At 43.6% G+C, this 13,275-nt stretch overlaps 1 protein-coding gene across 4 annotated transcripts in view; it reads left to right on the top strand.

Moving 5' to 3' along the window:
• The window catches only part of ryr2a (ryanodine receptor 2a (cardiac)), a 168,591-nt gene that overhangs the window by 90,572 nt on the left and 64,744 nt on the right, over positions 1–13,275 (top strand). For all 4 annotated transcript variants that reach the window (XM_030340489.1, XM_030340488.1, XM_030340487.1 and 1 more), the window contains 14 exons: positions 2,394–2,497; positions 3,575–3,710; positions 4,282–4,471; positions 4,749–4,851; positions 5,407–5,527; positions 6,430–6,599; positions 7,145–7,365; positions 7,501–7,591; positions 8,185–8,325; positions 10,235–10,398; positions 10,581–10,659; positions 10,758–10,847; positions 12,241–12,375; positions 12,739–12,816. In XM_030340489.1, the coding sequence (XP_030196349.1) occupies positions 2,394–2,497; positions 3,575–3,710; positions 4,282–4,471; positions 4,749–4,851; positions 5,407–5,527; positions 6,430–6,599; positions 7,145–7,365; positions 7,501–7,591; positions 8,185–8,325; positions 10,235–10,398; positions 10,581–10,659; positions 10,758–10,847; positions 12,241–12,375; positions 12,739–12,816 (1,823 nt within the window). The remainder of the gene's footprint in view (positions 1–2,393; positions 2,498–3,574; positions 3,711–4,281; positions 4,472–4,748; positions 4,852–5,406; positions 5,528–6,429; positions 6,600–7,144; positions 7,366–7,500; positions 7,592–8,184; positions 8,326–10,234; positions 10,399–10,580; positions 10,660–10,757; positions 10,848–12,240; positions 12,376–12,738; positions 12,817–13,275) is intronic.

Below are 13,275 nucleotides of genomic sequence, written 5' to 3'. Positions count from 1 at the left end.
TAAAACGACATAATGTGTTGGCAGCAAAGTTAACTTCACTTCACGTTAATGCTTTTGTATATGAGCCTGCCGGGTCGTCCTTGCCTTCTGGCTTTTAAAAATGGCGGTATGAAAACAGGAAATGTGATACTCCAGACAGGAAGTAGTAACCAGACCAGCAGACCAATCACAGCCTTGCAGGCTGCGCGGCTCGCGTAAAAGCTTACGTAAAAAATGACGCAAGTCTAGAAAAATCGCCCGACGCACGCAAGACGTGAGAAGTCGCACAAGGGGTGCGCAAGGGCGCGCAAGGGCCTCTTGCGCTTGCGCTTACGCTTACGTAACTGAGCATAAATCGGCCTTTAGTGTAATATTCATTCACTCATCTGTAATTGACAGGTGAGATGGATCCCCCAAACCAATCAGGGAAGAGATGCTCTAAGAACACACTAATAGAAGATATGTATATATGACAAATATTTTTGAAGGAAAGATGTTCCAACTAATGCAGTACTGTGCCTCGGCTCTCAGGTGAGCTGCAAAGCAATGGCCGAATGTCATGCTCAGCATGCTATAATCGGGATACAAACTCTCAACCTAAGGATCACCTGTACAAGGCATTATCCCATTGAGCCACTGATAAACCTGAACTGCAGCCTCATTCACATGGTCAAAATGTATATTGATAAGCATACAACATCCAGAAACCTCCAGGCACACATTTCTCAAGTGAATTAAAGGCTTTCTTAAAAGCATATACCTGAAAAATCTATGAAATTCTGGGGAATTCTGGGGTTGATTGCCTGATGAATTTCAGGTGCTGTTCAATGTTGTGTTTCTTAAATGAGTGGCAATGACAGAATGTCATGTTCGGCTTGTTCATAATGCTCTAATCAGGTTTTGAACTCTCAACCTAAGGATCACCCGTACACGGCATTATCCCTTTGAGCCACTGACATTACTGAACTACGTGAAGCGAGCCTCATTCACATGGTGAAAATGTCGATTGATAAGCACACAACATCAAGAAAATTCCAAGCACACATTTCAAAAGAGAATTAAGGGTTCTCAATACAGATCTGAAAACTATTAATGGTAGCCACCAAATGATAGCCGTATGGTAGTTACACAACAAAATGGTCATATAAGCAAAATGGGATGAGACTGGACGTTAGAGCAGAAGACCAGGGTGAAAAAGATGCATCTGATGACATTTTGAGTCCAGGTCAATCTCGTAAGGAGAAATAAGGCTAGTTCATAATTTCTTTAAATAGTGCCACCTTTGGGTGCAGTACCACAATTTGGGTTTATTAGTAGTGGGGGGTATTGGTATCCACCTAATAATAGTCGTGTGTTTTTTTATACAGTAACAAAATGGTCATATAAGAAAAATTGGCTAACTGGTCCAACTTTATCGGCCAATATTTCTCAAATGGAACTAAGTAAAATAAATTCTGTCCGTTGATTTTTGTGATGCTTGGTTTAAAGATTTTATGTGGCGATTTTGGTGAATTTTTGATTATTTTTGTAGCCTGTGATTCTTTTTATCATGTTTAGCTTTAATATGAAATTGTGGGAAAAGTATATATATTTTTAGGGCATAAGACCCCGATTTTGTGAGGAGAAATAAACCTAATTAATGATTTTTTACAATAGCGCCACCTTTGGGTGCGGTACCACAAATTTGGGTTTATGGGTAGAGGGGGTAATTGGTAAACATACCTGAACATTTCAACAGTTGGTGACTTACGGTATAGGCTGCAATATGACTTTTACAGAATTTAAGGGGAAAAAAAAACGTTACAGAAACAATAGGGCCCCCTAATTATGTCATACAGAGGCAGGCGTTTTCAACTCAGTAAAGATGATGGAGGGCTTTGCCATTTCAGAGGACCGTTTGTACTCTCTTCACTCTTGCTGGTTCTGAATAGAACTCAAGCTAATACAAATTATTTTTATATATTTTAGGGCATTGAGCAGAGGCTTTTGTCCAACACGACTTACAACCATTCATACACACATTTACACACCGACGGTGGAGTCAACGATGCAAGGCGACAACCAGCTCGTCGAGAGCAGTTAGGGTCGGGGGCCTTGCTCAGGGACACCTCAACACTCTGTTCTGAGAAATGGCTTCCATGCATAGTTGTGTTCAACTTTATTGTGTTAATCAGTTTCTTTCATATTAAAGTAGTTGTGATTGCTACACTTTCCTTGGAAAAGTGTAGCTTGAGTGTGTAGCTTCAGCTTCAGTTCCTTGAATTGGAGCTATGGTACTTCTGGTGATGGTGTGGTGGTCAGGGTCCTTTTTCAGCCTGCAGTAACCATGGTTACTCCCTCCAGTGTCCCCATCGATGAGGGGCTCCACCCCTCTGGTTCAGCCCTCAGTAACAATGGTTACTGTCTCCCTCCAGCGTCCCCATCGATGAGGGGCTCCACCCCTCTGGACGTGGCAGCGGCGTCGGTCATGGACAACAACGAGCTGGCCCTGGCTCTGAGGGAGCCCGACCTAGAGAAGGTACACAAACACACATTCAGACAGACAGGCAGCCAGGCAGGCAGACAGACAGACAGACAGACAGACAGACAGACAGACAGACAGACAGACAGACAGACAGACAGACAGACAGACTTAAGCGCTTGGGCGTCTCTTACATTATAGAAACACATTAAGTGCACACATGGGTTGCTCCCTATCTAATCGTCTTGCAGGGCCATGATTTCCAAAGAGAGATTCTGGGACACAGTGCTGATTAACTGTCCTGAAGCAACTAGAACAGGCCTTGATGATGTGAGCAATCACAGGCCATACTGTTAACGGTCTTGCAACAGACCCGTGCTTGTAAAAACAATTGCTCGGCAGTCTCTGAAAAAAAGGTATACCAGCAGACTGAATAAACCCTGAGTGAGGGCCTCAAACCATAATGGACCCGGGAAATTCGTGCTGAGGTAAATTCAGACCTGTTTTTTGCCCGGGCCATAACGAGCGCAAAGAGACCAAGAATCTGAGAAAGGAAGGTTATTTTATTGACCGGCAAAATTGTAATTGCTAGTAAAAATACTACAGCTAAACGTTTATCATGTTAGTTACAACATAAACGGAAATCAAAATAACGTTTCGTGACTAAAAGACCTTTCGTGACTATTACGGTCTCGCTTCAAAAGATGCTCAATGGCCATCTTAAATAAGTCAAACCTTTACGCTACACGTAGTGAACATTGTGAACATTGATCTTCAGCGTTGACCTTTCCTCTGCTCTGACTCCATCCTTTCCTCTGCTCCGACTCCATTGGGTGGGGCTGTTGAAAGTTTTTTTCCCCTTATTCCTGCTCTTGTACTCTGATTCTCGTGTTCTCCCTCATGGTCTCTGGTGATCACTCGTTTTTAAAAATCAAGATAAACATACCCAGGAACAGCGGTTTTATAATGTGACCCGACCCTGACCCATTTGATAAGACCTGGACCCTGACCCTTACAGGGGCCCAGGGCGAGTCTCGGATCCTAGCTAGACCCCTCAAGACCTTTAATCCGATGTTAAGAAGGGTCCCATGGTGACGGAGTCCATATTACCTAACCCCCTACCGTCTTTCCCAGGTGGTACAGTATTTGGCAGGATGTGGGCTCCAGAGCTGTGCCATGCTGGTCTCCAAGGGATACCCCGATATCGGCTGGAACCCTGTCGAAGGAGAACGCTACCTGGACTTCCTGCGCTTTGCTGTCTTCTGCAATGGTTCTTATTATTTTTATTAACGTTATACTAATGAGTAACTATGATCAGATCCTGTAGTGTTTAAGGTAGTGAGTAGAACTGTAGAACACAGATACATAGTGTCTGTGACGTCACCCATGGTGACGTCACAGACACTATGATCATTCTACTGAGGGTCACCGTTGTTTGAGATCTCTGCCACTTTCAGCCAAAATGATCCATATTTGGCACATTGAATGGTAGCCTCATAGTAGATGATGCCCTTAACTTGACATTTAATCCTTAATAACCTTAACTTAAATATAATTGTCCACCAGGACCTCAGAAATGATATGAAGATGAACTAGCCACTGATATCGTAACCGAAAAACAAACAGTTTGGCTTTGTATTACGGTGATCCCATGTTATCTGTTGATTTGGAATGTTGGCCTCTCTGCCCCCCCTGCCTCAAACACCCTAAAGGCTGCAAGAGGGACTTCACGGTAGTCCCTTTTGAATGAGCTTTCCAGACAGACTGCACCATGGCTGCCCGCGGGTACAGACATGCTCTGACGATGTCTTGCTTTAGTTGACATCTTGTCGCCCCTGTAGGAGAGAGTGTGGAGGAGAACGCCAACGTGGTGGTGCGGCTGCTGATTCGTCGGCCTGAGTGCTTTGGCCCCGCCCTTAGAGGTGAGGGTGGTAACGGGTTGCTGGCGGCCATGGAGGAAGCCATCCACATCTCGGCCAACGCCTGCAGAGACCGCCCCTCCTCGCCCGCATCCGAGAGCACCAAGTCCCTGTGAGATACCATCAACTCACCTTCTGTGTTCTTAAACGCTCCTGATTCTCATTCTTTTTAGCAACATAACAACATGTTTCAACCGCATTTTAGCAGAAAGTCTATTTTCTTGTATTTCTCCTGCTGAAACTGTTTTTTTATCTAAAAGGACCCTCCTGGTCTAGGTGCTGAGCCCGTACAGCAGTCTGTACAGGACATTCTGGGTACTGGGCGTTGTGGGTACTGGGTGTGTCCGTGTGCTCACGTGTCCCTTTGTCCCCCCCCGGCCCCCACACAGCAGCGAGGACGAGGAGGACGACACCATCCACATGGGCAACGCCGTCATGACCTTCTACGCCGCGCTCATCGACCTGCTGGGCCGCTGCGCGCCTGAGATGCACGTAAAGGCTTACACGCTCGCACACGCACACACGCGGACACGCACGCACACACGCACGCAAACTTACACACACGTATCACATATGGATAATAGCTGTTGGTAATAGTTGTTGGAGAACCGATAACATTGCAACCAAATGAAAAGACTCAGGAGTGGATCCAGAATTGTTTTTGGACGAAGAGGGTCCAGAGCGACTGTCAGGGTGCACAGGGCAGTAAGATAGCGAGCTGAATACACGTTCATGGAGAACCCAACCACAAGAACAATTTGGTTCCTGGAAACAGACCCAACACTTTAGAATCAGGAAACAAACCCAACAGAACCCTTTACTTTCAATGAACAGAAGGATACAATCCCTCTAGCTGAGCCCACTGTTTCTCCTTCATATTTCTGACTAATTCAAGTTGTACTTTGCTATCTCTTCACATTTGTAATGTTTTTTATTTTATAATCTAGGTCCAGTAAAAACATAAGCGTGTTGCATTCTGAAATGATGGTGAGAGAAGGTACACTTTCCTAATCCACGATGTTTCCTTTCTGTGATGATTTCTGCCAGTTGATCCATGCTGGCAAAGGAGAGGCGGTCCGCATCAGAGCCATCCTCAGGTCTCTGATCCCCATCCAGGACTTGGAGGGAGTCATCAGTATCCCCTTCTCCATGCCCACTCTAGCCACTGGTAGGTAGAGGACATGCATGGGCGCTGGTGGTAGACCGACGGGCAGGACTTGCGGACGCCCCAAACACGATTTGGCTTTAACTCAATTTGCCCCCAGGACCGCCCTGCTGAGTGCCCGACCCCCAACCTGCTGTTTGAAAATACAAACCAACCTTTTGTTCTTCAAGTTGATTCATTCTATCTCTATCTAGGCTGTCTTGGTGGTTGGTTGTCCCAATCTTGTTGCTCTGATACCAGACCACAGATCACATGGATGGCACCGTACCTTATTTCACTGCCTCTCCGAGCGTTTCCCAAACTCCCCTTCTCTTTCTTGGGATTTTTCTACCCCTTCAACATTTCTTCAAAATGATGGACAACAGGATCACCACTTTTTAAACAGCCATAACCCATCACAGACGGGGCATTTGTTGATGTGTTGGGGCCTTATTTTATATCATACAAAGCGAACTACACACATACCAAATATTATGTTAGAAAATGTATATTAAATATACATCTCAAATGATCTGCTTAATGCACATTTATAACCCTTAATAACATACTAAGTAGTAAATAACTAACCTATGTTGTCAATCCCTTTAACTGTTTTAACTAATTATTATGTTTCGTCAAGGACTACATGGGAACAACGACGCCAATTGATTTATTGAAGTGCTATTAACCAAATTTTAATTGTAACCTATCTAAGCAACATTTGGTATGGTATGGATTTTGAATTGTATTTAGCCCATTTTAACTGATTTGCATTTAGGTCAAAGAAACATGTTTAGTTTATCCGCAAGATTGACCCACGCATCACTAAACGTCACTAGACAGAATCATCTATATATGTCTACCATCCTGTCTTAAACGCTTGGATCGTGTTCTTCTACCCCGATGATCTTATACTGGGTGTGAAGACGGATCCGTGGTGGAGCCAGACATGTCGGCAGGGTTCTGCCCGGACCATAAGGCGGCCATGGTCCTGTTCCTGGACCGGGTATACGGCATCGAGGACCAGAACTTCCTCTTACACCTTCTGGAGGTTGGCTTTCTACCAGACCTCCGAGCCGCAGCCTCACTGGACACTGTAAGTGGTACCAGTCCTCAATGTCTTGTTTCTCCATCAAAAAGATTAAAAATATATACTGGGAAGACATACTCTTGTCTGTCATACTGTATTAATTAGGCAAATTCATCCTTCCATCGCCATCATCCCTATCGTCTTTATGTTTCTTCAGTCTGTGAATTTTCAAAGTTTGAATCCAAACACAGGCTTAAGTTGAACAAAATAAAATCCTTTTTTATGCAGAATTTGTTTCCAGAGCAAAGCAGAAAAACAGGCCAACCAAACAAAAAGGCTTCATAACCACTTACAAATGTAAACGTAGCTAAGCTTACTCTCAAGCAAGCAAGAAAAGACTCCAAACAAACAGAGAGGAATAACACGATTAAACTGAGGGCTATAGAGCATGTGGAGACGATGAACTGAACGCCGCATGTAGGGAGCAAGCAACGATGATCAGGGGTAGGAAAAAGACTTAGTGAGGATATATATAACAAAAATAAATAAAACAGTTAATCCGTGCCTTAGTTTTTCCTTCCCTCCATCTGCTGTCCCCTCTCTCCCTGCAGGCGGTTCTCAGTGCCACGGACATGGCTCTGGCCCTCAACAGGTACCTGTGCGCAGCTGTGCTGCCCCTGCTGACTAAGTGCGCACCGCTGTTTGCCGGCACGGAGCCGTACGCCTCGCTGATCGACTCCCTGCTCCACACCGTGTACCGGCTGTCCAAGGGCTGCTGCCTCACCAAGGCCCAGAGAGACGCCATCGAGGACTGCCTCTTGGCCGTGTGCGGGTGAGGCGGCGCAGAGCATTGAAGGGTCAGAACAGGATCACAGGGCTTGATAGCAACAGGTTGATATGAGGATTTAACATGTGTATTTCTGCCCACTCTAAGCTAGCTTTGGGTCTCTGTGCTCCCGATGTGCAGGAAGCTGCGTCCCTCCATGATGCAGCACCTCCTCAGGAGGCTGGTGTTTGACGTCCCACTCCTGAACGAGCACACCAAGATGCCGCTCAAAGTAAGGTCTTCCACAGTGGCCGAGCCTAGTCATGTGTTTATAAGCTACACCCATAAACACATGTCATGATCAGTGTGGCACATTCTCAGCACTGCCCCATCGAAACACTGTTGTGGTGAAATGGTTTGCGCTTATTAGTGACGTGAACTTTACCACTCTGATAAATAACCCTCTGAAACTATCTATAAAGGTTCTTGCCGGTCTGCTAAGTCCCAAGGTTAATTGTTGACTTGTCTATGTTGAGATGTAAATCGGCCATGATATCCACTTCCACTACGCCCCTTTCGCAGTAACGCTTGTTTCGACATTGGGCCGTTGTTAAGCCATTGACATCCATTCTACTCAAAACAAGTGTTTATCAGCTCCAATAGCTGAATCATTGTTTTGTGCAACACAAGTAAGTATTACAGCAGGATTACAGCATCATAGTCTAGAGATCACTATTAGTTAGCCTTAATATAAAAAATGGGTTGAAGAATCGTTCAGGAGTTTACAGAAACAGTATTTACAAGGGAACAACAACATCCAGTTGTTTATATTGTTATTTGACCTAACACTGAGTTGTACATAATGTTGTGATGTTCCGCCTCCAGTTGCTGACCAACCACTACGAGCGGTGTTGGAAGTACTACTGCCTTGCTGTTGGCTGGGGCGGCTTCGGGGTGGCCTCCGACGAGGAGCTGCACCTCTCCAGGAAACTCTTCTGGGGCATCTTCGATGCTCTGTCACGCAAGGTCAGCCAGCTGGTCGCACCTGGTGGAATCTTCTGTTGTTCGCTGTCCTACGTTTCCCGGCTGACGTTGGAAGTATTTATAACTTATTATAGAGAAGGTGTTTGCTTTCTATTTGACCAGCTGCTGTCGTGGATAAAACCCACGGTCTAATTCTCGAACAAATTACGAGATGTCGAGAAGGACTAGGGTTGAATGATCAAGTCTTTATTGCGACTGCAGAGAGTAACGACATCAGTTGGTTTGCAAAGAACTGGGCTATTCGGCCCGGGATCTCTGAGGTAACTACAGCTCTGTGATTTCCAAGACCAATCACAGAGCTTCTAAAATCTATGGGCCCTCCCCCTTCCCAATTACTATTTATCTTTTACTTCCCACATGGATGCATACTATCATACATTCAAGCATTAGATACAAAGAGTTAGATATTAAACATTAATAATATGAAATTTAAATATTATGCATTACAGTTACATGAGGTTTGTAATAGTTAATGCCACTTCATTTGTCTGTGGCATACAGTCATAATCCTAAAGTTGGTAATGTCTGATTTTAACCGGTGTATGGGTTAGTTCCCTTGACTTTGACTACAGAATATACATTCTAAAACCACAGACGAGAACCCATAGGGGGTAACAGATGTTTCTCTAAGAGGCCATTTACATGAGGCGTTGGGGGTTCATCGGAATGCAGGTATTAGTTTGACACAGGAACTTTTTTTATTGCCAGGCAATATCAATAGTGTTTAACATTTCATGTTAAACTCCATTATAAATATATTTACCTTATATTCTTGAATAATTTATAATTAAAGTTAACCTTACTTACACTTGTATCGAAGTGAACTGAGAGATAGACGGATGCCATTGACTACTGAGGGATGTCTGTGTGATCCTCTGAGGTGTTGGCTCACAAGAAAACAAGGTCTGGAGCCTGCCCCTCCCCCCATGCTGCTACATTTTTCTCCACTAATATATTTTAACATTTGGTAAATATCCCTTTAAACCTTCATTCTTATCTACCATACTTCTTACATCTTTGCCAGCGACTCCTGAAGATGTTAAATACCCAGACACACTGCTTAGATAATTTGAAAATGTTATCAGTAATTATTTAAAAAAAACCCTAACGCCCCTCAATTGTTAAGAAAACAATCCCTTAATTATCAAGGAAGACACCTTGAGAAGGAACACAGAGTTGGGGATCCCTCATTCCAGGGATGTTCAGGAATGCATTAGCTGCCATAATTGGCATACTTAGTAGTAGGATAACAAGCAAACAATAGAAAAATGAAATGAGTTAGGAATAAAAAATGGGTATTTTGATTGGTGAGGAGGAGCTGGCAGCCGTCCGGCTGGTTGGCCAGACGCCCAATCAGGACCACAGATACGGAAATGAGATGCAGTTACAAACTGATATTGTTCTGCCTTTTCTACATCTGAGTGTCATGTGTTGTCAATGGGTATGATGTTGGCAGATGTATCTATCAGGCTTCTGTGGCAGGGCTAAAGGAATTGGCTGGTTTGTTAAGACCCCAGGTTAATTGCTGAAATTGCTTGTGTCAAGATGTAAACTAGTCATCAACCCCCTCACGGTGTAGGCGTTTTTTCCAAATCTGGCAATTGTTGATCAATTGGCATCCATTATATTCCAACAAAGTGTTAAGCAGCTCCTAGTATCATAGTTTTGTCCAACACAGGTACGCGCAAACAAACTTCCTCTGGGTAGGAAGCTTTCTCACAAAGAGTGCCCACAAACAGACAATTCCACATGTTGAATTGTGTTGACAATCAGATCACAGAGTGGCTGTGTTTTAGGCAGTGTGATAATTCTGAATTCAGAGCATATTTCAATAAGATGCAAAGATAAGTGTTGGATGGGGTGTTAAAACAAAATAATGTTGTGTTTCCAGCGGTACGACCAGGAGCTGTTCAAGCTGGCCCTGCCCTGCCTGAGTGCGGTGGCCGGGGCTCTGCCCCCGGACTATATGGAGTCCAACTATGTGGCCATGATTGAGAAGCAGTCCTCTATGGACTCGGAGGGAAACTTTAACCCACAGCCTGCAGACACCAGCAAGTAGGGACTGGATGACCACATGCATTCTACTTTGTCTCACTATGACTGTATTGGTGTGAAACCGTGTGGCCCAGTTTCAACTGGATAATTGTTTTGAGCAAATATGAAATATTGCTACATATCTATACATATAAAATGAATACCAATAATCATCTGACATTGCATGATTTTTTGTTTGTCAGCGTCAGTGTTCCTGAGAAGCTGGACTACTTCATCAACAGATATGCGGAGCATTTGCATGAGAAGTGGTCTATGGATAAGGTGATGGAGAACACGATATCCCCCGTAACTAGATAGAGTGATAACTTCCCATAATATCTGAACCTAAAGATGCGTTCTCTACTTGACGTTCTCTCTAGTTCTCTGAGGGCTGGCTGTATGGAGAGCAGCTGTGCGAAGCCACCAAGAGCCAACCTCTCCTCAAGCCCTACAAAGGTCTTTCTGAAAAGGTTTGTTGCGGATCATGTATTTTATCTGTGCATCGTTTTCATTCAGGAAGGTGCGCTTCAACATCTCCTGATTATTAGTATTGTTCTGGAGAAGCCATGTATAGAACACATTTGGTGGCCAACCTAATCATTCAAAATTATTAAATTTACTTTTTAATATCATCGACCAAGTGTTTGCTTCATGGGTTTTGATGTGCATTGTTTCTTTAATCTCCTTAAAAGAGCAGCAGTCTTTAACAGCGGATTTCTTACTGTATCTCTAAAAGTGCGATTTATAGAAATACTTAACATTGGATTTACTCTTGTTAAAGTAGATTTTGTTACATATTTTGTTCCCTGTGCATTATCTTCTGTCCATCCCTTTCACTAGTCCTGTGGATGGATTAATTTAGGACTTAGAAGAGCTCAATACACACCATCAGCCCCCGCATTTGAAGAAAAATACACCAGCAATGTTTCTTTCCTTTCTTTGTATATATAAAAACATGTCTGTTGCTGAACCCCTGAAGATAATGCTAAGCCTCTAGACATGTAGCCCTTGGACCTCTTGTGTAAGTACTTTTGAAGCCCATCTTTGCCATTTTGTGGAAGGTGTTTATAACCATTAATGTTGAGGGCCATTTTGCAATATTCTTAAAGTCAAGTTGAAGACTTCAGATTTCAACTGAGCGACTGCGGACTGCGGATCAGCTAAACTCACTGCAAAGGATATGGATGAAAGATTGCATAACGCGGTTAGCAGACAGAAAGCTGGGTCAGGAAACGTGACAGTTAAAGAGCCCATATCATGCTTTTTTATTGTTAATAATTTGGGGGTAGTCTTTCAAAAACGGTCTGATTTGTATCATGTCACTTTAAGGCCCCCCTCACGAGTAGTCAAGTCAAGTCTGCTGTGATTGGGCAGCACCACTCGGTTGCGATTGTTCGAATGCTTTTCGCGTGTGTTGGCAAATTCACACCCCAAGGAAGTTGTAAACAATACGGGTAGCCGGGAGGCGGGACTTCTGCATGTCAGCACTGCCCACTGCCGCCACACTATTACGGAAGTTAAGTTTGAGCGCAAACAAGCTGTTTCACACAATTAATGAGGGCTATAATAATTAGATATCCCACCCCCTTATATCCCACTAAACCGGGCCGGGAAGTGACCTACTCACCATAGTAACAGAGAGCAAACACAAATGAACACATAACAACGATGGGAAACATGTGATGAATGAACAGAGCTTTTTTTTTTTATAATAACAAGCCATCATACAATATATACTGAACAATATTTGTAATATAATTATTTTAATTATTGTAAGGATTCTGACAAATCAGGCCGAAGTAGGTTGATGCCTCTAATCCCTGGTTAATCCCCCCCCCCCCCCCCCTTTTCGTCTGTGTGCAGGACAAGGAGTCGTACCGCTGGCCGATCAAGGAGTCCATCGGGACCATGGTGTCCTGGGGCTGGGTGGTGGAGCGCATCAGAGAGGGAGACCCCAGCAGTCTGCAGAAGTCTCGTCGGATTTCACAAGTCAGCCAGGTGCAGACATCCCCTCCAACTCTCTAAGGAACACAAAGATATCTCTTCGGTCTTGAGCTTTTATTTGTTCTTCCATTTGATTAATTTCATTTCATTTTCTATTACTGTTGCACTGTTCTATGTTCTATTCTGCTGTGACAACCAAACATAAAGCATCGATTTATGTTATCTTACATGAAACAGGCTCACCCCTTCACACACACACACACACGCACGCACGCACGCACATACGCACTCACACACGCAAGCAGATATGCATGCACGCACCTCTCTCTCTCTCTCTCTCTCTCTCTCTCTCTCTCTGTCTCTCTCTCTGTCTCTCTCTCTTTCTTGCTTGCTTTAAGGGTTTGTTTTGTTTGGCAGCTGTCTTTTGAAGGAGCTCCCGGTTTCAGTCCGAGGCCCATCGACATGAGCAACGTCACTCTGTCCAGAGACCTGCACGTAAGAGACACCAGCACCCATAGCTGTTAATACATACACACTCAAACAAGAAGATACACCTTAATATATATATATACACTGTAACAGTGTGATACATGTTAATATATATATACACACTGTAACAGTGAGATACACGTTAATATATATATGCACTGTAACAGTGAGATACACGTTTATATATACACACTATAAAAGTAAGATACACGTTTATACATACACCATGTGACAGTAAGATACACATTTATATCTACACACTATAACAGTAAGACAAACATTTATATATACACACTATAACAGTTTTGTTTAGAGTTTTTTTAAGCAGGGACAAATACATTGCACATTGTTTCATATAAAATATAAATAGATTCCATGCATTGAGGTTTTTAGTCAAGAGGATTTTCCAACTCCGGTCATTGGTTGGGCTTTTACTAAAAGTTACATTAAAAGTAGCACAAGCAA

The sequence above is a fragment of the Gadus morhua genome, chromosome 18, assembly GCF_902167405.1.
Source record: "Gadus morhua chromosome 18, gadMor3.0, whole genome shotgun sequence".
Taxonomy (NCBI): Eukaryota; Metazoa; Chordata; class Actinopteri; order Gadiformes; family Gadidae; genus Gadus; species Gadus morhua.
This window is presented reverse-complemented; position numbering and strand designations above follow the sequence as displayed.